General features: G+C 37.7%; 1 protein-coding gene across 1 annotated transcript; it reads left to right on the forward strand.

Annotated features, from left to right (window-relative positions):
• The first annotated feature begins 448 nt into the window (after positions 1 to 448).
• Positions 449 to 21,721, forward strand: LOC116144432 (keratin, type I cytoskeletal 10-like). The gene is made up of 4 exons (XM_031429884.1): positions 449 to 593; positions 18,855 to 18,958; positions 20,869 to 21,207; positions 21,359 to 21,721. The coding sequence occupies exons 1-4, from the start codon at positions 449 to 451 to the stop codon at positions 21,719 to 21,721; spliced, it is 951 nt and encodes a 316-aa protein (XP_031285744.1).
• Positions 21,722 to 23,989: the final 2,268 nt, after the last annotated feature.

The raw sequence follows: 23,989 nt of genomic DNA on the forward strand, positions 1-23,989 counted from the left end.
ACGCTGACCACCCTATGTAACACCACTAGTTGCTTCCCCTCACCATCCCCACCAAAACCCCGACACCATCTAGCCGCGCTGCTTACCGCTTGTCACCCAAGTCTTCTCTTTATCATGTTGCGTGACCCCATATTGTCGCAAACTGCCCCTATCAAGCCTACCGGTAGAACCTCGCCGCCCAACGGCCTGTCGCGTGCCACTTGTAGTTGTGTTGCTTTGGTTTTTTTTATAGAATAGGAGTTTGATTGAGTTGGTTGTGTGATTGAATCGAGGTTTGGTTGAATTTGATTTTTGATTTGTTTGTTTGGGATTGTGAATTTTTTTTTCGAAAAATTCCAATTGGAAGATCGCCAAAAAAAAGGGAGGTAAGTTCATTTTTTTTTTCTTCTGGTAAAAGCCTTTTGGCTTTGTTTTAAGATCGGGAAAGGGGTTTCCCTGATGTTGCGCAATGGAAATGAGAGATTTGGCTGGAGCTGGAGGTTGTGGAGGAGGTTTAGGTGAAGGTGGAGGCTTTGGTGGTGGTGGAGGAAGAGATGTTGGAGGTGGTTTAGATGAAGGTGGAGGCTTTGGAGTTAGTGGCTTGGAAAACGGCTGTTCGTTTTTATAGAATGGTCGTTTCACTTTAGACCTTCAAGATGTATTAGTCTTTCAATTTTGACTTCAAATATTTGTCGAACGGCTTGGTGGAATGGTCGTTCTATTAGGAATGGCTTGACTGGAAGTTGTCTCAATTTGGGCAGAATCATGAATAGCTTGGTAGAACGAGATCATTCATGTGGAACGATTTGTATGTAGAGTGGAATGGGCGTTCCTCTATTGTGAAATGACATTACTACCTGGAATTCTTCATTTTCATTTGTTGGTTTTAACTTGTGTCATACTTATCAAACACAGACCATGGAGAATGTCATGGTCGATATATGTCAAGAGATGTTTGTCAAGGAAGACCATTTTTCTAGTAGTGTGTATATATAATCAAACTTATTTTTATTCCCAATTTCCATCAATCAGTAGACCAATGAAGGCACTAGTCAAGAGGGTACTCAACAACCTAGTAACCAATGCAAACAACAATCCAATGAGCATCAAAATAAACATTCTAGTCTAGAATCAACTCAATTTTCATCTCAAGGGTCAATTACATGTATTTTTTTTTTTTTATTTTATAACTTAATGTTTAATAATTATCAATCCACTCAATTAATTTAACCTAATCTTTAGTATTTTAATTCCGTTTGATAGGAAATAAAGCTGGAAATGCAATCAATTGTCAAGCTATTGGAAATGTTTCAGCTAAAGCTTCAAGGAAATATATTTGATTAGAAGTGTGTTGGTAACAATTATTGGTGTGAATTTTTTTTGTTTTTTGTTTTTAAAGCTTTGTTCATAATAGGAAATGAATGACTTCTGATTAGGTTGATAAATATATTATACATATTTTTAATTTTTGTTCACTTGCTACACCATATTTATGGATTTTGGATATTGATAATCCATTTCTGAGCAGTATTGAATTAGATAGCATTATTGCTTGTATGTCAAGGTTGTGTATTCAAATATTGTTTTATACTATGTTATATGATATATGAATTGTTGGTTATTCATAATATTTGTTAATGTGTCTGTTACATTGCCTTGTTATCTTCTTACATGATTATAATGGAATGCATGGTTAATCTGTGTTGCTTAATGAAGCTGTGTAATGACTTTTGATGTTGGTACTCTATTGTGGTTATGATGCATATGGAAAAAGATGTAGGTATGATGTTGGTTGTGAGCTTTTGTAGGCAACGTTTTTAAACCCCAGAATATAGCTTTTGTAGGCAACGTTTTTAAACCCCATAATATTGGAGTCCAGCAATAGTTCCATTCCATATTTTTTAAGTTTTTGTTTTATATGCAGGGGCATTGTGGTCTTATCATTCAAGATTTTGGGTCAATAAATGGATTCCTCCAACGTCCGTTAGTTGTGAGAATTATGAGTAAAAAACATGTTCCCACGCAAGGTTTTGCGAATCAGCAAGTTCGCACCCTTGGTTTCATAACTTCTAGATTCCTACCTTTAAATTAACAGAAAATCATATTATTTAACGATTAAGAGGTATTTAGGTCTTTTTATCCCAAAAAAGCCTCACTCTCAAAATTTACTCATAACCTAATCCTGCCCGAGACCTTCAACTCCACCATCAACACCAACCCACCACCATCCCCTTGTTGCCTCAAATGCCATCTTCCAGTCGTCGAAAAACCCCATCTGCATGACTTTTCATCTTCCATGGCCGTGTGACTCTCTGGCTAACCTCTGGTGCATGTTAGCAAGCACTGCCCTTGCTGTTTTGCCACTTTTCTAGTTACATAAATTGCTTCCAACCCCATTTTCCCACTCATCGGCTCTTCCTCTTCCATCCCCACTCATCCCCTTATCACCTAAACCCCACAATAGCCGTTGGCTGCCTTATTAAGGATTTGCAACTTTGTCACACTTTCTTCTCCTTTCTCTGGCCCGCCTACTCACCAGAAATGCCTCCAACCATTACCATTCGAACCAGCTACCCTCTTGAATCGGTCCTCCATGTGTCACCGATTTGTCACCACCTCCTCTCAAAGGTGCTTGGTTGAATGATGAATTGGGATTTGTTTTTTTTTTTTTTTTTTTTTTTTTTTTTTTTTTTTTTTTTTTAACATTTAAAGCATTTTTATGAACTTGTTTGCTGGATATGTTGCATTGTTTGTTGCCTTGCCGTGTTGCTATTTTTTTGGTCACCGTTCAACTCCAGCTGCAACTTTTTTTATTGTTGAAGGTTGGCACACCACTATTCGACGAAATTCTGTTGAAAAGCCAATGCCCATTTGTTTTGAAGTTTGGTTGGATTTTGGAATTGGATTGTGTTGTTTCAGTTGATTTTGGCAGTGTAGATGTTTTTGTGTTTTGTTTGTGCAGATAACCCTTACCGCCGACAACTTTTTCATTCTCTCCACCAGCCGCCATGTAACGCCCCACTTGAGGTACGTATTTGTGTTTTCTTCTTTCGCTCTTATTTGAGTTGGTTTTTGGTATATTGTTTGTGAGTGTTTGTCGAATGCTTGCCCTGAAATTGGTTGAAAATAGAAGAAGTTTAGTGTACCAAGCTTCGCCGGGCGAAGAAGAATCTTCGCCGCGGCGAAGAGGTGTTGAAGCCACGGGGAAGCTGCTGGACAGTTTCGCCGCGGCGACAGAAGTTTCTTCGCCGCGGCGACAGCCGATTTAAAATGTTTGTTAAGTTTTAGATATTTTCTTCCCTAAGGCTATTTGACCATTCTACCCCTAATTAGCAGGAAAAGTGGGGAGTTAATTGTAAGGAATTTTCATGGAGATATGTTGTTATGGGGTGAGTTTGTAATGAATCAAAGGATATAGATGGAATTCCCAAAGAAGAGTAAGGCAAAATGAGAATGCTTTGGTATAAATTTCATTAAAGGAATTAAATTAAAACCCTTCATTCTTCTCTCAAAAACGCGCTCCCCATTCTTGTTCATCTCACTTCTCTTTTCTTTTGATCAAGGAGTTTCAAAGGATTTTTGAAGTGATTTGGGGTAGGAAATCAACCTAAGCGTTCCTAAGGTAGATTCCTACTTAAGTTGTGTGATTTGTGAGTTTTAGTTTATATTGAGTTTGAGTTTTTGTTCTTTTGGTTAAGAGTAAGAAAAAGTCAAGCAAAACAAGTAAAGGAAGAGTTGGTGAGTCTCTCCATAACAAGTAAGTAAACCCCAACCCAAGTTGAGATTTAAGAATTTTCTTGATTAGGGTTGATAGAAATGATGTATGTACGTGATACATGTGATAGCCATTTATGGAAGTTTAAATAGAGATTTCTATGCTTTGTAATGTTAATACCTTGCAAATATAGAAATGAGTTTGTTGGGTTGAAAGGTAGTTTGAGATGGAATGGAAGGGTGTCATGGATCCCTTTTTGGAAGTGCCTTCTTTGACAGGTTTATGGTATGTGAAGGTTTTTTCCCCATTTGGATGGTTAGAGAAAGATTTAGAATCATTGCTATAGTAGAGTTTTATAGTGCACTTGAGTTGTTTGATGAATGCCTAATAGAGGTTTGAGTATGAGTAAGAACCTTAATTCTTGCAACATTGCATGTTGGCATTTCATAAGTGCATTGTAGTGATGAACCATCCATAGGCACTAATTGTGCATTGAAAAGTGACCTAAGAAAGTGTAGGAAAATTGTGTATGCAATTACCCTAGAGTAGAGAGCTTGGTGGGTACAACTACCCTAAGGGAAGAGAATTGAAGAATGTTGAATAGAGTGAATTAGAAGAGTAGTAATATTGGGTTGATGCTTTGTGATCATCATCCGACAGTTATGGGAATCGGGTTGATGCTTGTGCACCACCCGAATAGCCCTTAGAGATGGGTCGATGCTTTGTGATCGTCCACCCGATGAGTAGTAAAATGGGTAGATGCTTTGTGACCACTACCCGTTTAGTTGTTGTAGATAAGTGGATGGATGCTTTGTGATCATCATCCGACATTTAGTAGAAGTGGGTTGATGCTTTGTGACCATCACCCGATAGTGACTAGAGACGGGTTAATGCTTGGTGATCGTTACCCAAAATTCATGAGGAACGGGTAGGTGCTAGGTGATCTCCACCCGATAGTTAGGAAAAACCGAGTTGGTGCTTTGTGATCCTCACTCGGTAGTCACTAAGAACGGGTTGGTACTGTGTGAATTCCACTCAATAGCCATGGAGAGTGAGATGGTGCTGTGTGAACGCCATCCGGTAAGATGAGGCCATGATGTTATTAGAAACAGAAATAGAATCAGAAATAGTATAAGGAAAGAATTAAGAGTTGTACATACGGAGACAGACAGATAGAGGGTTTTACTTACTGAGCATTATTTTGTGCTCACCCCGTTATTTTCCTTTGTGGATGCAGGATCTAGGTGTTGATGCAGTCGGAGGGGCGTCGGCAAGCGAGGAGCAATAGCTACACTGTTTCCTCTGTTTTGTCTTTTAAAACGAATTTTTGTAAACAGTTCTCTTTGTGTATAAAAGACATATGAAGTATAATGAAAAGAAAATTTTGGGGCCCAATTTTATATTGTTATTATGCATGCATTGTACTAGTTTTCAGCAGTTGTCACACGCCAGCCAAGCCCCACACAACACTCTCTATACTAATTAAGGAAATCATTATTTATTAAGGACATTTTGTTAATAGCACTCCATGAGATATGGGTGGGACACCAATGATGGGACCCACCCAATTATAATATTGTGTTGTGGTAACTTCCAAAGGTAGTTACCACTATCTTGCAGTAAGGCAACCGTTGCATGTATATAAGAGTTTTTTCATTGATGACAAACACTCTTAACTCTCTTACGCTCAAAAAATTTCTCTCTTCATTCATAATTCTTGCTGGAATTGAAGAAGTCAGTGGTCTGTGCTTTTGATTGACAAAAAAGAGGTATTTATGTTGTGAACTTTATTGCAGTTTGTTTATAAAAAATGTGATTGTGATAATGGCATTTTAATATGATCTTGGGTTTGAATTAAAAAATCTGTTATTCTTAATTTACCAACAATGGTATCAGAGCATGATTCATATTATTTTTATGGTTAGTGTTAATATGATGAAATATGCTGAATTTTATTTATTATTAGCATTTAGTTCTGAATATTTCGTATTTAATGTTTGTGGAATTAGTTTTTGGTAAAACTAATTAGAATATTAAATTCCTTATGAAATTATGAAGAGAATGGTTTTTGCATCACAAAAAACGGAGTTAAAATTGCTAAGATATGATTCTTTAAAATTTCAGGTACGTAACAGGTTATTTTCTGGGTTAGGTACCAAGTTGTAAACCCGACTGGAGGTTGGAGATTACTATGAGCAACTGACATCATTTTTAAGTCAGTCCTAAAAACGACATGTCATTTTTTTTTACAATAACTTTTAATAAAAAAGGGGGAAACCCACTCAAACCCAAGCCTTTTAAGGCTTATACTTGACCCTAAACCCATATAGGCTAAATGTTTTGTTTGTAATTTTATCGATTATACCATTTTTTTTAATTTAAGTCTGTATTGCACTTTCTTTGTACCATGGTTAAAAGAAAAATTTGGTGATGAGACTTGGACCCAAGTCTCATGGGTGAAAGCCCAATGACCATTGGGCTACATTTTTTTGGTATTAGTTAGTCTTGAATAATTTAAAATATATAAAATATATTAGCCCAAGCCCAATTCATAAAGGAGTCAAACGGGTCAAGTCGACTCGAGTATTCGACCCGTTTGGTCAAACGGGTTAGTCAAACCCAGTCAATGGTTAACGGAGTCAAATCAGGTCAAGTTGACCCGATCAAAGGACAAACGGGTCAACCTGACCCAAAGTTAGGGTGAGTTTAGGTTTCGACGCGTGGCAAGTTGACGCTGGCAGGGTGCTTGGATGCTTCTGTAGGCGCGTGGCTACTTCTAGCGGCGCTTGGCGGGTTCTTAAAGTTTCATTTTCCTTGTTTAAAAGAATACAATACATACTTGGTATGATATTGCGGGTATATTTTTAGTTTTTGAGTCATAAATACGTGTAAATATATTATTTGTCAAATATAGTTAACCTTTATTTGATAAATGAATATATATATTTTTTTTGTATTTATTACAGAAAAAATGTTAAGTTATAGACGTGTGAGGGTTGTTAAAACACCCGCTCAGAAGAAAAGGATAATGAACATGATTAGAACTCTACAAACTCACACCTTAATGTTAAAAGACACAGATGATGAGTTGGTGCAACTAGTGAATCATTTCATTCATATGAATGAAAAGATGCAGGAATTTCTCTAGCAAGGAGGATTATTAGAGATGAGATGAAATACAATGTCCTTAGAGAGACTCTTAATTACCATAGTCTCGTTGATCTCCTTGATTTGGTTTAGAACAAGTTGGAAGATCAAAACCCTAAAGATGATAATAAAGGTTATAGACATTTAGTTAACAAATACATCAAGGAGTACATAGATTGGGGTGCCAGAAAGACAGCTGATGCATCTATTGGAGTCTCAATTCGTAAAGGACATCACAAGAAATTAGGAGTTCCCTTGCCTAGGATAGTTTACAAGTTAGATAACGACCTTAGAATAAGACTTCTTAGATCCTTCCCAGTTTGTGGGATGTGGCATGACATTTAGTCTTTTTTTTTTTTTTTTTTGGACATTTTGTTTTAATATAAATGTTGAATTCTATTTATGCAGTGAAATTAGTTTTATTTATTTTTTTAATGAAAAATTGAATATTTTTTTATTGTTCTATTTGAACTTATGTTGGACTATATGTACATTATTATGCATTTATGTTGTTTTAGAAATGCAATTAATTATATCTATGAAAGTTGGAGATTAGAATTTTGGATGATGATTGTTGACATAGTTAACTTTTGATTCCAAATCTAATATACAATTATTATTGATATAATTAATTAAGGAAATATATGTATGTTTCGAGCATTGAATAACGTGCATATCCAATGTGTTTATTTTTTAGAAATGGCATCTGCATCTAAGAACATTGTCGCCGAATTAATAAAGGAGAAAAATTGAACAACGAACAATATGAGATATGGAGCATGAAAATCCAATATGTCTTGGAAGAACAGGAGGTTCTTGAAGCTCTTACCACGACCACGGAAAAGCCTGAAGAAGGAGTCACGGCTCAACATAGAAGAGACCGTGCGACTTATGACATGTAGAAGAAAATGAATTCCACTGCTCGCATCACTTTATTGAGTAGCATGGACAATGATCTCATGAAAAAGTACCGAGAATATGAATTAGAAAAAGATATGTGGTCCGCCCTTGCTACAAAGTTTGGAGGTACATCCATTACCAAACTCTGGTCACTTACAATCAAGTTTGACACAAATAAGAAAAAGCCTAAACATACTAGGAGAGTACACTTAAGGCACTTGTCAAACATGATTAGTGAGTTGAGAGATGTGGGTCATGTCTTAACTGATGAACAACAGGTTCAAGTTGTCATAAAATCATTGCCTCAAAATTGAGAACACATGAAGATACACTTACCTATAATGAGGGCATCAAAAATTTAGAAGATGCCACATGACATCTGGAACTAGAAGAAGATCGCTTTAATGCTAGTAAGGAAAATACTGATGTGTATATGGCTGGTTCTAATTCACATGGTGGGAAGGGATTTAAGCGTAAATTCCAAGGTGGATCCCAAAAAAAAGGTAATAATTATAATGCTCAAGGAAAGAAAAGAAAGTTTTATAAACATGGAAAAGGAAAGCATCCTGGCTAGAATGAAAAACATGCAAAGGTGAAATGTTATAACTATGGAAACAAGGGACATTTTGCTTGCAATTGTAGCGAGCCGAAAAAGGTAAATTAGTTGTTGACACAAGTAAGTTCTATATATGTTTCCAGTTCTATTTTTCTAACTGAATCTCATCCTTTGTGGACTATAGATTTAGTAGCCACATACCATATAGCGAAAGACGGGAGTGCTTTCGTGGAGTTTCGATGAATACCATGGGAAACAAAGTGGATATATATAGGTAACAATTCAAGAGTGGAAGTTTAGGGGATCAGCACATGCAAATTGATTATGCGTGGAGGTTGAATCCTATACCTACATGATGTGTTATATGCACCCAATGTTCGTCAAAATTTGATTTCCGTGTTAGAACTTATTAAATTAGGTTTTAATTTAAACTTTTCAAATATTGGTGTCCATTTATTTTTGGACATAAATTACTATGGTTTTGGTTATATTTCCGATGGTTTTATTGTACTAGATATTGATTATAATTATAATTATAATTCTGCTTTTTTTTTTTCCTTCATTACATCTTCCAATAATGATGATGTGAATGTATGGCATGCAAGACTTGACCATATTGGTCAACAACGAATGCATATACTAGCAAGAGAAGACTTGTTAGGAAACTTAACAAAAGTAGACTTGTCTACTTGTGAATATTGCCTAGCTAGAAAAACATCATGAAAACCATTTGGAAAAGTGATAAGAGCTGAAGTTCCATTGCAATTAATTCATTCTGACATATGTGGTCCAATGAATATGAGGGCTGGACATGAGGTTGTTTATTTTATCACATTTATAGATGATTTCACCTGATATGGTTATGTCTTTTTGATCTCTCATAAATTTGAAGCTTTAGAATGCTTAAGGAAATTTAAAAACTTAGTTGAGAATCAATTATATAAAAAGATAAAAGTTCTACGAACCGATCAAGGTCGTGAATATCTATTTGATCAGCTCAGAAATTTTTGTGATGAAATGGGAATAAAATGTTAATTAACTATTCCAAGAACTTCACAACAGAATGGTGCTATAGAAAGAAGAAACAAAACCCTACTTGAAATGGTGAGGTCTATGATGACATAGGCAAATTTGCCCATCACCTTTTGGGGTGATGCCTTATTGACTGCCACATATATACTGAATCAAGTACCATCCAAATCTGTTACTACTACACCATATGAGTTATGGATAAATTGAAAACCTGATTTGAGTTTCCTAAAACCATGTGATGTCTACCTATGTTCATGACCCTTCCCATTAATATGGAAAATTAGCTCCAAGGGGGAAGAAATGTATCTTCATAAGACACTCAGAACATTCCAAGGGATAAGTCTTCATAGGAGAACAAGAAAGTGGTAACATGACCGAGTTTGAATCACGAGATGTCACTTTTTTAGAAACCGATTTTCCTAAGAAGGGCGAGATAGGTCAAGACTTGTTTCTATATGAAACACAAGACCAAGACAATTTCGTTGCTAAAAACCGATCATCAGTGGAAGTTGATGAATCAGTTTCAGATCCTTCATTTTTCATCACTGACGATCGACTATGATAGTTGGTCCAAGTGGGAGTAACACTAATCAATCTCCAATACATCGATCAAACAAGAAACAAGTTTCACGTCGGCGATTTGAGATTGAAGGGGGAATTTTTCTAGTTACTCCACAAGAGGAAGAATAGTCAAGGAATGTAAATGAGGCTCTCAAATGCCTTTGTAAGGAAAGATGGATGAAAACAATGGAAGAATAAATGGAGTCTATGAAATCAAATCAAGTATAGGAATTGGTTGATTTACTGAAAGGACTCAAAGCCATTGGGAACAAATGGGTTCTCAAAATCAAACATATAGTTGATGGCAGTATTGAAAGTTACAAAACTCGCTTAGTCGTGAAGGGGTATAAACAACAAGAAGGAATAGATTATGAAGAAATTTTTTCACCTATTGTGTGGTTTACCTTAATCTGACTTATTCTAGCTATAGTTGCTAACACAGATCTTGAATTGCATCAAATTGATGTAAATACTATTTTTCTCAATGGAGAATTATAAGAAGAAATCTATATAGAACAACTAATAGGTTTTATTAGAAAAGATCAAGAGCATAAAGTGTGTAGACTTTTAAAGTCAATTTATGGCCTCAAGCAGTCCTCAAGATAGTGGTATATTCGATTTCATGATATGATAATGTCATATGATTTCAAAATGATTGATGAAGATCACTGTATGTATACAAAGAGATCCAATGACAAATTTGTTATATTATCATTTTATGTTGATGATATACTTGTAACTGGAAATGACAAGAGATTTGTCAATGAAATCAAAGGATGGTTATCATCTCATTTTGAGATGAAAGACATGGGTGAAGCTACATATATCCTTGGAGTCAAGATTTCAAGAGATCGCTCAAGGAAATTAGTATCTCTTTCTCAAGAGCCATACATTAAGAAAATTCTTGAATGATTTCATATGCAAGATTGTAAACCCATAGACAACCCTATCTCGAAATGCGAGACTTTGAGTCGTAAATTATGTCCAAATACTCCACTAGAAAAGGAACAAATGAAGAATGCTTCTTACACAAGTGCTATTGGAAGTCTCATGTACGCCATGATGTGTACAAGACTCGACATCTGTTATGCTGTTGGGTTGGTAAGCAGATATCAGTCTGATCCAAGACAACCACATTGGAAAACAATGATGAGAATCTTAAGATATCTAAAGGGAACAACTGATTACTCATTATGTTATTAAGGAAATGATTTACACTTGAGAGGCTACACCAATGCTGATTGGGGAGGAGATTTATGTAAAAGGAAATCTACTTTCGGATATGTTTTCTTACTAAATGGCAGGGCCATATCTTGGAGCGGTAAGAAACAATCATGTATAGCCTTATCGACAATGGATGCTGAGTTTGTAGCATTTTCAGCTACAATGCAAGAAGCCATTTGGTTGAGTGGTTCATGAATCATCTGGGAATAATTAATATTGCTATTGAACCAGTGAGAGTAAATTGTGACAGTGATATGTTTACAAGTCCTAAAACACTTGTAAACATGAGTGGACAAGGAATTACAAGTCCTAAAACACTTGTTAATTCGGTTGAATCAAAGAATTGCATTCCAAGTCCTAAAACACTTGGATTGTGGAGGGTGGAAAGCATTGGAGGAGATTCGGCCCAAGCAAGTCCCAAGGGGAGAGAGAGCCCAAGCACTTCAGCCAAAACCATTCCAAGCCCAAGCCCAACAAAGGAAGCTCAAGTCCACCAAGAGAAAAGCCCAAGTGTTGAAGTAAGCCCATTCGGCCCATTTCTCATTCCAAAGGGGAAAGTCCACTTGAACCCTTATTGGATCCAATTGCAAGATCTTCAAGGCCCAATCTCTTGCACCCTTATTAGTAGACTTGATTAGGATCATTGATCAAGTTTTGGGCTAATAAAGTGAGTTTTTTCAACTAATAGGGTGGTTGAAGACATGAACCCTAGAATTAGGGAATCATGTCCCTTTTTGCATTAAATGGGTATGGCCTTAAATTTGAATGGAAGGCTTGTAATTTTTGTGTAATATTTATTAATTTTCATTTTCTTGTAATGTATTTGTTGATTACTCTTTTAACCTTGTAATTGCCTATATAAAGGCAACTATTCTCCTTGTAAAGTAGTTCATGAAAATTATCAAAAACTTGGTTTAACCATTGAGAGAACTTCGTGTTCTTTTTGAGATTTCTTTATCCAAGTCTTGGCAAGGAGATTTGGTGGTGAATCGATTCAAGTTGGTGGAGAATTCCTTTATGCTTGAAGTGTTCATTCTTGTCTTAGCCTAAAATTTGCAAGTAAGTGCAACATTGCTTCCATTTGTGTTTGGCCGAATTTGAGCTTGAGTTTAGGGTATATTTTGTGTTGTTTGTTGTTGAAATTTGGTTGGATTTGGATCAGACAGTCAAGCAGCAATAGCATACACTAAGGATCCCAAATATCATGGTAAAACAAAACATATAGATATCAAATACAATTTTGTGCGAGATTTGGTAGCATAAAAAGAGGTGAACATGAAGTACATATCCACGCATGACATGGTTGTGGATCCATTTACAAAGCCTATACCAAGAGATATATTTAATAGACATGTCAAATCTCTAGGCTTACGTAGATGTTGAATGTACTCATACTTTGAGATTTCCCAAAAATGTTCACGTTTATCTTATCAATATTAAATAACAATATTGTCAATGCTCAATTTTGTTTATTATGAAACATACAAAAAGGAATATATATATATACACATTTATTTTAAAGAGCATGTCGGACAATTAAAAGATTGGTCTTCTCACATAGGCAATCGCCTCCATTACTTTATGGAAATGGAGATGAGAAGAGTTTAAGCTTATTATCTAGGTGATAATAGAGAGCCAAACTTAAAATATTTAACGTCGTCTAAAACAGAATAAAAATAATATTATAATGAAATATGACCATAAGTGATAAATTATCAAAATTTATTATTTTATCTGTCTAATTGTCAGATTAGAGTTCTGATGAATTAAAAGTATGTAAAGTGAACTCAAGTTAGACATTAGGTATGTCTGAACTAAAAGCTGTATGACATTTACAAGAAAAAAGGGACATGCATTCCATGAGAAAGGAGGAAATGCTATAGTATGTGATTCATACCACATGTGCAAAAATGTTGATCAAGAGGGTACTGAAAGTCAAAATCTCAACTTTAACATTGTGTGAGACCTTGAGATTTAAGAATAAAATCTCATAGAGTACCTTTATTACTCTATTTCTTTTCTTGAAAACCTTATTTAATGATTGATATCTTAGAGTGTTTCCAAAAGATTAAGATAAATTCAATCTTCTGGGACATTTATGGAAAAGAAAATTAAATGAAAGTTGCAACAATCGAGAAATAGGATGATTATAATTTTTTGGATTATCACACTACAATCATGTGTATTCATTGGTCGACCAATTATGTTTTGTTTTATATGTAAGGCCAAAACATAATTATGAATACAACAGATGTTTATTATAGATGAGATTGTTAAAAAAAGATGTGATAAGTAATCTAGGGTGTTGCATACAACATACAACCCAAGTTTCACAATTCGAGAAGTTATATATTCCTAATAGATATATGACTAATGTGCTCTTGATGTATGCATGGTCACACGACATATTTATTAAAATATGAACCTTGAGGAAGCACAAAGAGAAATAGTCCCATCATGTGTGAGTGAGAGATATTAGATATGGGTGGGACACCCATGATGGGACCTACCCAATTATAATATTGCGTTGTGGTAATTGCCTCTATCTTGCAGCAGAATTGTCGCGTGTATATAAGAGTTTTTTCATCGATGAAAAACACTTTTAACTCTCTTACGCTCAAAAAATTTCTCTCTTCATTCAAATTCTTGCTGGAATTGAAGAAGACGATGGTTTATGCTTTTGATTGATAAAATAGAGGTATTTATGTTGTGAACTTTATTGTAGTTTGTTTATAAAAAAATGTGATTGCAATAACGACATTTTAATATGATCTTAGGATTGAATCCCTTTGAGTCAATTCACCAATTTTCATTTGAAATGAATCCAAAATTTTGAGGGAGAAAACAATTTCACTCACATCTCTCAATTCTCTCACTTTGGTTCTTGTTATTTACTTTACCTTTCCTGAGTAATAGCACCACTAAAATTACAACACGTTATCAACATGAAGAACTTAACAAGTGTAACGGTGCATACCTACTGAATGTACGTATTTTCAACCCTACAAGTGTTATTTAATCCCTGTTTCTGTCTTTATGGTTGGATTTGTTTATTACTATTAAATTCTGCCTCCATGGTCAGATTTATTTATTATTGTTAAATATCGTCTTTATGGTCGAATTTATTTATTATTGTTAAATTCTGTCTCTATGGTCGGGTCTACTTATTATTAGTAAATTCTGCCTCTATGGTCAGATCTATTTATTATTGTTAAATTCCGCCTCTTTGGTTGGACCTATTTATTATTATTAAATACTGCCTTCATGGACGGATCTATTTATTCTTATTGAATACAACCTTTATGATTGGATCTACGTTTATTATATTTTCCATATTATATCTAATAAATGAACTTGAAGTTCCATAAATAAATATCGTTTTAGAACTTGAAGTTCTAAATACTAATTACAAACATAAAGTTTGTAAAACAGAGACAAAAATTGGACCTGAAGTTCCATATCATAAAGACGAAGTTTTGTAAACATCCTTACTAATGTAATTTTTTTTTAAGGATGGACTTCAAAACTGAGACTTTGATATCCAGTAATGGTGAAAACTTTTGTATAGTAGATAGTGCAACAACGCACACCATCCTTCGAGATAGAAAATATTTCTTAGGTTTGACCTTTACTAAGGCTAAAATAAATGCCATATCAGGATCTGCAAACATTATTGAGGGCTCTAAAAGAGCAAAACTCGTGTTACCAAGTAGAATTAAATTAAGTATCCATGATGCTTTATATTCTAGCAAATCCAGAAGAAATTTGTTTAGTTTCAAAGAAATACAACTCAATGGATACCACATTGAAACTTTAAGTGAAAAGGATGGAGAGTTTCTATGCATCACTGCTAATATTTCATGCCAGAACCATGTACTGGAGAAACTCCCTGCTTTCTCATTAGGGTTATATTACACATTCTTGAAGAATGTTGAAGTCTATGCAGTTATGAACTAAAAGTTCACTAATCCTAAATTTTTTAAAATTTGGCATGACCTTCTTGGTGACATAGGATCTACTATGATGCGTAGGATCATAGAAAACTCACATGGGCACCCATTAAAGAATCTAAAGATTCTATCACCTAATGAAAGTGCTTGTATTGCTTACTCACAAGACGAATTGGCACTGAAGCTATCCATCACTAAAGTTGGTGTAAAATCCCCATCATTTTTACAAAAAATTCAAGGGGACATATGTAGACCTATTCATCCACCAAGTGGACCTTTCCGCTACTTTATGGTATTGATTGATGCATTGGCACAATGGTCACATGTTTGTCTACTATTTACTCGTAATGTTGCCTTTGCTAGATTGCTGGCACAAATTATTAGATTACGGGCACACTTTCTAGATTACCCACTCTGAGATTCTTGCGCTTCATGAAGCTAACTGAGAATGCGTATGGTTAAGATCTGTCATCCATCATATTGAAAGTACATGCAAATTGTCACGTACCTCATATGCTCCCATAATTATAAATGAAGACAATACAACATGTATTGCTCAAGTCAAAGGAGGATATATCAAAGGAGACAGAACCAAGCATATTTCACCGAAGTTCTTTTACACTAATGAACTCCGGCAAAATCGTGAGATTGATGTCAAACAAATTCGCTCTAGTGATAATCTTGCAAATTTATTCACTAAGGCCTTACCTATATCAACATTTGAAAAATTAGTATATAACATCAGTATGCGGTGACTTAATAAGTTACTAAATTAATTCTACCATTATGAGGGGGAGCATTGATCAAGAAGAGCATCGATTTGGGGGAGTTTTTTTTATAGAAAAGTGTATTATACTAGTTATTGTACTAGACATATGTGCACTATACTTTTTTTCCTTGATTAGGTTTTGTCCCACTGGGTTTTCTTGACAAGGTTTTTAATGAGGCAGTATGAAGCACGTCCAACTTCACATTATAGTTGTATTTCTTTACTTAGGTTTTTTCCTATTGGGTTTTTCTTGAGTAAGGTCAAATACACTTATTTGTAAGCGGTGGATGTCCAAGGGGGAGTGTTGTAAAAACATTGGTGGCCATCCATTTTCATTCAATTCACCCATTTTCATTTGAAATGAATCCAAAATTTTGAGAGAGAAAACAATTTCACTCACATCTCTCAATTCTCTCACTTTGGTCCTTTTTATTTACTTTACCTTTCCTGAGTAATAGCACCACTAAAATTACAACATAAGCTTTTGTATGGGTTTATAATTGTGAAGTGATATTAAGCTTTATACACGAGTTTAAGACTATAAAAATATTAGGCTTAGAAAATGAAAGTTACCATCACTTTATTAAAAATGCAATTTGGAAATACCATAATAAAATGTAATTTTAACTATTGAAATGCTTGGATCCAATAACGTATATATTGTCAAAACTTGTGTAAAAAAAAGTGGGACTACTTAAACAGTACTTTAACTTCTGTTGATGTGTGATTTTGACACCAACTATTCGCACGTGAGAGATGCTGAGTGAGCTCAGAAGTCACACGTGATTATGGGGGTATTTGATTCGGTAAGGGGTGAAGAACAATGTTTAAAGTGGTTCGGATGCTCAAACAAACGAATCCTACGTCCACTGATATTATATTAATGAGTGAAGTCAGGTCACGTTCAGCGAGCTAATTTATGGCTTAAGAAATACAATAGGGAGAGAGAGTGTGTGTGTATTCTATTTCAGAGAAAAATTAGCTAATCCCACAAACGGGAGAGGAGCCCTCTATTTATAGTGGGAGGAATTAAGGTAATGATTACTAAATCTATGAGTGGGGCAGATGCCGTGCAAATCCTTCTCTGCGTCCCATTACTCACCTGCACGAGTGATTTCCTCGACTTGTGCAGGGATTGGACACGTGGACCTTTTCTAGCCTTTTGTCAACCTAGCGCATACCCACTGCACTGGCAGTAGCATGCTGCTCACGTCATCACACGACGTGGCTGCATTTGAATGGATGTAGAACCTTCTTAAGCTCCAACCACCCATGCTGACAAGTCTCGGCTTCAGCCCTACTTTCTCAGGCATAACAGAAGTCCCCTAGTTTTTAAGGTTTGAGGATTGAACCTTGAAAACTACACAATCATGCCTTGATTTGATGTGCTTAGTGATCGCTGGTCGATCTGACCTTGTTGTGAGGAGGTCGCGAAATATTTCCATATAGGCGACTTGAAATTGTCCTTTTTCGTAAGGCCTGCGACCTATACTAGACCTTATTCAGTGCCATTGCGATGATTCCAATCTTGACCAAGGTTCACGAACTGATGATACTTAGCGTATTTTTTGTTGAAGGTATAGAGTCACGTCGCTTCGCAATTGACATGCGATCAAGAGTGTTTTATCTAACGACCTCTTCAGATGTTATCCGTTGTGCTTTGGTAGCGGATACATTAATGAAACACCTTTTGCTCTGATAGATGTGTCTTATGCACAATAAGTGCCAGCCATGCGCATTAAATGCGAGCCATGCTGAAACGACATTCCTTATCAAAATATTAAATGCGGATGTGAACGCATTTAATGTGGAGGAGAGAAGCTAGCCGTCACTTGAGTATTTCAACGGAGAGAAATGACGATTTGATTTCTCGAAGCGTGACGATTACTCTTTCTCGTTGATTGATGACACGTGGTCGCGATCAATGGTGAGAGACGATTTTTGTTCAAACGTCGTTTGACTTTGGGAAAACTAAGTGCCACTTCCTTCACTATAAAACCCCTGGCTCACCTCAAGCAATGTCACAATACTCACCTCTTCAGAGAGAACAATAAGCTTTTGTGAGCCTCAATTTTTCGTCTTTCAGACCTTTGCGCACTTAACATTCAGAGCAGGAGGATCAATCTTCATACTCAAGAGGTAATGATGATTCTATTATCACTTTCATTTTTCTGTTTTTTGGAGATGGTTATGCGATAATGGTGATCATTTGCTGGTGGTTGATTGGAGAATAAGCTTTCTCCTAGGGTTTGAGTCTTTGGAGGGTGGCCCCTAAGGATTCTTTAGGGTTTTTCTAGGGTTTAAGGAAGATGGTGCTTATTTTTCCTCCACGTCATCGTACGAAAAAAGTGTACAATGACTGAGTAATTCCTACATGTTGCTTTTTTCAGACCGTAGAAGAATTGGACCCCTTAGCGACCAGGACAGATGAAGGAACGAGCTCACTAGTGTAGGATGCCCCAGCGGGTCCCTCTTAGGAGATTCTGTCAATACCCATTGTAGAGGATATTTAGAAAGCGGTAGGCCAATACGCTCTCAGCATAGAGGTCTACCAACATAGGACGTACACAACTCAGAATCCGCCAGAAGGAATGGCTGCGATCTCCGAGAACATTTTTAAGTGTGGAGCGCTGATCCCTTTCCACTCTTTTATCAGGTCGGTCCTCGATCATTTCGGGGTCGCACCGTTACAGCTTAAGCCAAATGCGTATATGATAGCAGTGGCTATGTATATCGTATGCGGCGAGAATGGTTTAGACGAGCTAACTGCGCTGGAGCTCAATTGCTTGTATTTTCTGAAGAAGAGTAAAGACAAGGACTCTTTCTACCTCTCGAAACAATCTACGATTGAGGGAGGAATACACAGTTACCCCAGCAACGTCGGGGCATACGAGATGAAGTTCTTCTTTTTTCATTATGATGGCATTTGCCAGTTTAGGGAGCCGAGTAGGTTTTTCCTTTCTTTGACTTGGCAAATTTCCTTTTAATCTTTGCTAATGAATTTTCTTTGTTTCTTCGCAGTCAATAAGATGACTAGGTTATTGGCTCTCGCTGATCTCGATAGGATCACGGCTTTTGGTCTTTTGGCCGAAGAAAGTCGTGGCACGAGGCTGCTCGTGACAACCGTGAACTTGCATAAATACGATTTCTTCAATCCCGAAGCAACATTAGAAACCTTACCGAGTAAGTGCCATAGCCTTAGCCAGTTTCGTTATTTGCATGCAATGAACTGTTTTGCTAACGATGTTCGTATGCAGCGACCATGCCTCCTAAAGTGCCCAGGTCGCCTTGACCAAGGCAGTTCACCTTCCCCCGCTGGTAGCGTGCCGAATGCACCAAATTAATTAACCTTACTAACCTAACTACTAAATTGTATATAGGGTGAGCAAGGGTCGGTCCCACAGGGAATGATTCGATTAAATCCTTTATTCTATGCCAATAGCCACAATGAAAACAACATAATAAAACCCTAAACAGTGAACAGGACAACACAACAGAGTAATGAACGGGGTTTGTAATCAAGGCAAACTAAAGTAAAACAAAGAAGTCTCTAATGGAAGAAAAATCAGGTTAAAAACAACCAGTTCTCGGTTCAAGATCCACCTAAACATGCATTGGACATAAACTAATCGTAATACTATTCTATCTCGTTATTATGGAACTACTGACCCTAGGAAACAACAAGCTTTGTTACCCGAATTCTCCCTTAATCATCACTATGAAATAAGCTCTTCAAGTAGATCCTAACCCTCGAACAACCTAGAATAAGCTCTCTAAGTTTAATTCAATGGCAGCCTTAAGAATTAGGAAAATAGATCAATCTAAGCAACAATCACACAAGCTTGGATTATTTAACTTAGGTTATGTTATTCAAGATGACAGAATGAAAACTTGTCAATAATCATCTATCATCATGTGTTACCCATTGAATAGGAAAAGGACAATTACGGATCACAATTCCTAATTCTAACAGATAAAATTCTGATAAAATAATTCAGCACGCCATTACTAAATCACCCAAACAGAAAATTATAAACAATTAAAACAAAATAACATAAAAAATTCCAATAAAAATGAGATTAAGAACAATGTTATTGAAGTTAGGTTACACCAATGACATGAATTTAGGCTTCAAAATCCCCTTGAACTGAAAAAGAAAGATCAGCCACACATCTTCACCTAGAAAGTAAAAACGCTGAAAAATAAAACTCTACTGTCTTTCCCCCTGTTTAACCTAACAACTTCTAATTAAATAACATGTGTTTTCCTTAATTCTGCCCTGGAATCATGAAAAATCTTTCATGGATCCTTCCTAAAAGATAGACTTCCAGATTTGTCAAAATCTTATCATATATGGAAAGTAGAATTCGTCTCTAGCTTGCACCACGATTCTCGCTATGTAAAAGGTCTTTTCTGGGCTTGGTCACTTCACAAAAATTTTATTTCTAGATGTGTAGATGAATCTGGGCTTTTGAATCACCTGTTTTCGATATCTGACGCTCCAGTTAGGCCCATTCAAAGATTCAATACTCAGCTAGGGAATCCTTCTGTGACTAGGATTCCAGGTTCGATTTTGCAACAACTACTGAGAACCCAAACAAACTCGGATTCTCAGCCATAACACCTTTATGAAAAGCTTGATTCGTCTACTTTAATTTCTCTGAAGAACACTTTTGCAATCGAGGAATCTAGCTCCCTAAAAAACCTAAAAAACGCAGCACTGGTCAGAATAACAAAAATTTTGGAATTTCCTAATCTTTTATCACTTATTCCCTAAAGTCTACCCAACTATGCCAAACTCACAAAATAAACTCTAATCAACTCAAATAGGAATAAAACATAACAAAAAACATAATATTGAAGGAATAAAAATATATAAATTACACTATTATCACCCGCGTTGGCGTCACCGGACCAGCCGGGGCAGCTCCCAACAGTCCCCCCCGTCGGAGGGACACCGACGAGTTCATTGGTTTGACCTACAGGTGCTTCTCAACCTACGGCTGCTTGCCCCAAGCAGAAGAAAATGGCCTAGAAGTCTAAGAAAAGGAAGCAACTTCGGGCCAATGAGTCTGAATCCGAGCCGGAGCGTGTGGCCGTTCAGCCCGAGAGGTCGCAACCTTACCAGGCATTTCAATCGGGAGGGCCTCTCGGGGGCGCGACTGGTATTACCATCACTCCGGAGGGTCTGCGAACTAGGCAAAGGGAGGCCACGGATCTTGGGAGGAGTCCAGGCAAGGAACCAACGGACGAGAAGCTACCTGCTGCGAGGCACGGGCACACCCGTGTTGGACTCTATGGGACAACTTTTGGATCATTTGCAGCAGATGGTGTTTACCCTACTGGAGTGCCAGCTCGCGAAAGCGTTCAAGCAGTTCACGGCCTCTAACCCCATGGACCTGATGTCCACGTCATTTCGGCACCTGAGCCAGGTAAAATGAACTGTCCTTGGTGAGGACTTTTTTGCATTTCCTTGATTTTTTCAATAGAAAGGAAATTAACTCTTTACTCTCTTTGCTACGCAGGCCCTGCTCGCCATGCACTTGTCCTTGCAGAAGGCTCAACTGGGGGCTACTGAGGGGCTAGTTGAGCTGAGAGAAGAGAACGTACGGCTTAAGCGAGACTTAGAAGCAGTACAAGCAGAGAAGAACCTATCCACCATTCAGATGAATCAATACCTGTCTGAGAGGAATGCTGTGCTTCGCTCGGTGGATTTCCAGAAGGCCGAGTTGGAAAAGCGAGGAGAAGAAGTTAAAGAGCGCCAAAGGATAGTGGCCAGACTCACCAAGGAGGCTGGAGAGAAAGAACTAGAGCTACGAATGAACTCTGAGCGGGCTTTGCGAGTAGAGCAAGAAAGGGCACAGCTGTGGGAAACCATTGAGAAGTAGAGGTGGGTGCTTGAGGCCGAACTCCAATTCTTCCAGGGTCGTGTCGCTTCGCTGATCGAAGAGAAGTAGCAACAAGAGTTGGAGGTGGAGAGGGGGGCTGCCGACTGGACGATCCTATCCATCTATGCCCTTCGACCGAAGAATCCCACCATCTATTTGACCGACCTCCCAAAAGATTACCAGGATATCCTCACCTCCATGGCGCAGGCTGATGATGAGGAAACAGCTCGGGGACATGGTCTGGAAGAGGAGCATCTAGAGGAGTATGCCCTAGAGGAGCCTACGGTAGGCCAGGTGGTTGGCGACCAGCCTGGGGATGCTGAGGTCACACCTCTCGGTCTTGGGGATGACGACCAGTGATTGCCTTTGCTTTTGTACTGCTTTTCCTGTGCTCGCTCAATATGTACTTATTTATTTTTATTTTAATAAATAAAGAGATCTTTTCCTTAATCATTTGTGAGTACTTATAATTTTTCGTACCCCACAAACGTTACACATGTGGACACGAGGTCGCTTTCTAACTATTTACAATAGTATTTATACGGATAACATTTTTGCGAACAGAACTATATACATGCGGGAAAAGATATTACAAAAGAACTTGTGTTATTTACAAGTCTTGAGAAAAGTAAAGTCTTTACAAGAGAATTGAGAAGAAATGAGTTTGGAATCACTGATAATATGGACGGAGATGTTCAGCATTCCAAGCTCGCGGTACTTTGGAACCGTTCAGCTTTTTGAGGTGATAAGTCCCTAGTCTTATTACTTTAGCGATGTGGTTCGCGCCTTCCCAATTCGACCCCAATACTCTCGCACTTAGTTCTCGCGTACCGAGAAGGACTTCCTTGAGAATAAGGTTGTTGACGTGGAAGTCTCTTCGTTTAACCTTAAAGTCGAAGAATCTCTTTGCGCGTTGTTGATAGGCTACTATTCTTAGCTGAGCCTTACCGCGATATTCTTCAATTAAATCCAGACTTGTACGCATAGAGCCTCATTGTCTGTTTCGTTGAACAAGTCTCTCCGAAGTGAACCAGTTCCTACCTCCACAGGGATCATTGCCTCGCAACCATATACTAGTGAGAAGGGTGTTTCTGAGGTAGAGGTTCTCGGAGTCGTTCTGTATGCCCACATGACTTCAAGGAGGTTGTCAGCCTAATTACCCTTGGCAGTGCCAAGTTTGGCTTTCAGAGTATGCTTGATGGTCTTGTTGATAGCTTCAACCTGACCATTTGCTTGTGGTCTTGTGATTAAGGTAAACTTTTTGTGGATACCTAGCTCATCGCAAAACTGCTTGAATTCCTTGTTATCGAACTACTTTTCATTATCAGAAATGAGGCTATGAGGAATTTCGTAGTGGCACACAATGTTCTTGAAGACGAAGTCCTTGAGCTTTTTAGTGGTGATCGTAGCCAAAGGCTCGGCTTCGACCCACTTGGTGAAGTAGTTCACCGCGACCACCGCATACTTGACTCTTCTTTTACCAACTGGCATAGGTCCGATGAGATCGATTCCCACATGGAGAATGGCTAGGGACTGGACATGGTTATCAGCGGATAGGAAGGAGCCTGCGGTATACTCGCGAACCGCTAGCACTTGTCGCACTTTTTAACAAAGTTGTAGGTGTTTTCTGGAGCAGGGGCTAGTAGTACCTTTGACGAACAACTTTGTTGGCGAGAGATCATACGGCCGTGTTATTATCACATATCCCTTCATGTATCTCCCTCATGATATAGTCTGCTTCCTCATCGGTTACACATCGGAGGAGAGGGGCGCTAAACCTTCGCTTGTACAATTGATCTCCTATAAGTGTGCAACGAGCAACTCTGGTTCGTAGGGTTCTTGCCTCGATCTTGTCGTTAGGCAAGGTCCCATCTCGGAGATACTGAATGATTAGAGTAATCCAGAAAGCTGACTCGGTCACACTCACGGCCTGTTCGGGTGAGCTGATACTCGGGGCCTCTATGAATCGAACAGGAATACTCTCTAACGCATCTGAATCTAGTGATGAGGCTATCTTTGCCAAGGCATCTGTGATAGAATTACTGTCCCTAAGGATCAGCGTGATCGTGAAGTGCTTAAATGGCTCGAGTGCGGCTTTAGCTTTCTTCAAATAACCGATCATGTTTTCTTCCTTGGCCTGATACTCCCCCAAAATCTGGTTGACGACCAACATGGAGTCGTTATGGATGCTGATTGTGGTTGACCCCATCTCTCTTGCCAACCACAGTCCAGCGAGCAGAGCTTCATACTCGGCTTCGTTGTTGGTCA

The sequence above is a fragment of the Pistacia vera genome, unplaced genomic scaffold, assembly GCF_008641045.1.
Source record: "Pistacia vera cultivar Batoury unplaced genomic scaffold, PisVer_v2 Contig445, whole genome shotgun sequence".
Classification (NCBI taxonomy): domain Eukaryota; kingdom Viridiplantae; phylum Streptophyta; class Magnoliopsida; order Sapindales; family Anacardiaceae; genus Pistacia; species Pistacia vera.

Coding starts and splice junctions, on each gene's coding strand:
- LOC116144432 (XM_031429884.1), top strand. CDS start 449: ATGGAAATGAGAGATTTGGCTGGAGCTGGAGGTTGTGGAGGAGGTTTA. Junction 18,959..20,868: donor CGAGGCTGCTCGTGACAACC/GTGAACTTGCAT, acceptor AAAATGGCCTAG/AAGTCTAAGAAAAGGAAGCA. Junction 21,208..21,358: donor CTCGCGAAAGCGTTCAAGCA/GTTCACGGCCTC, acceptor TTTGCTACGCAG/GCCCTGCTCGCCATGCACTT.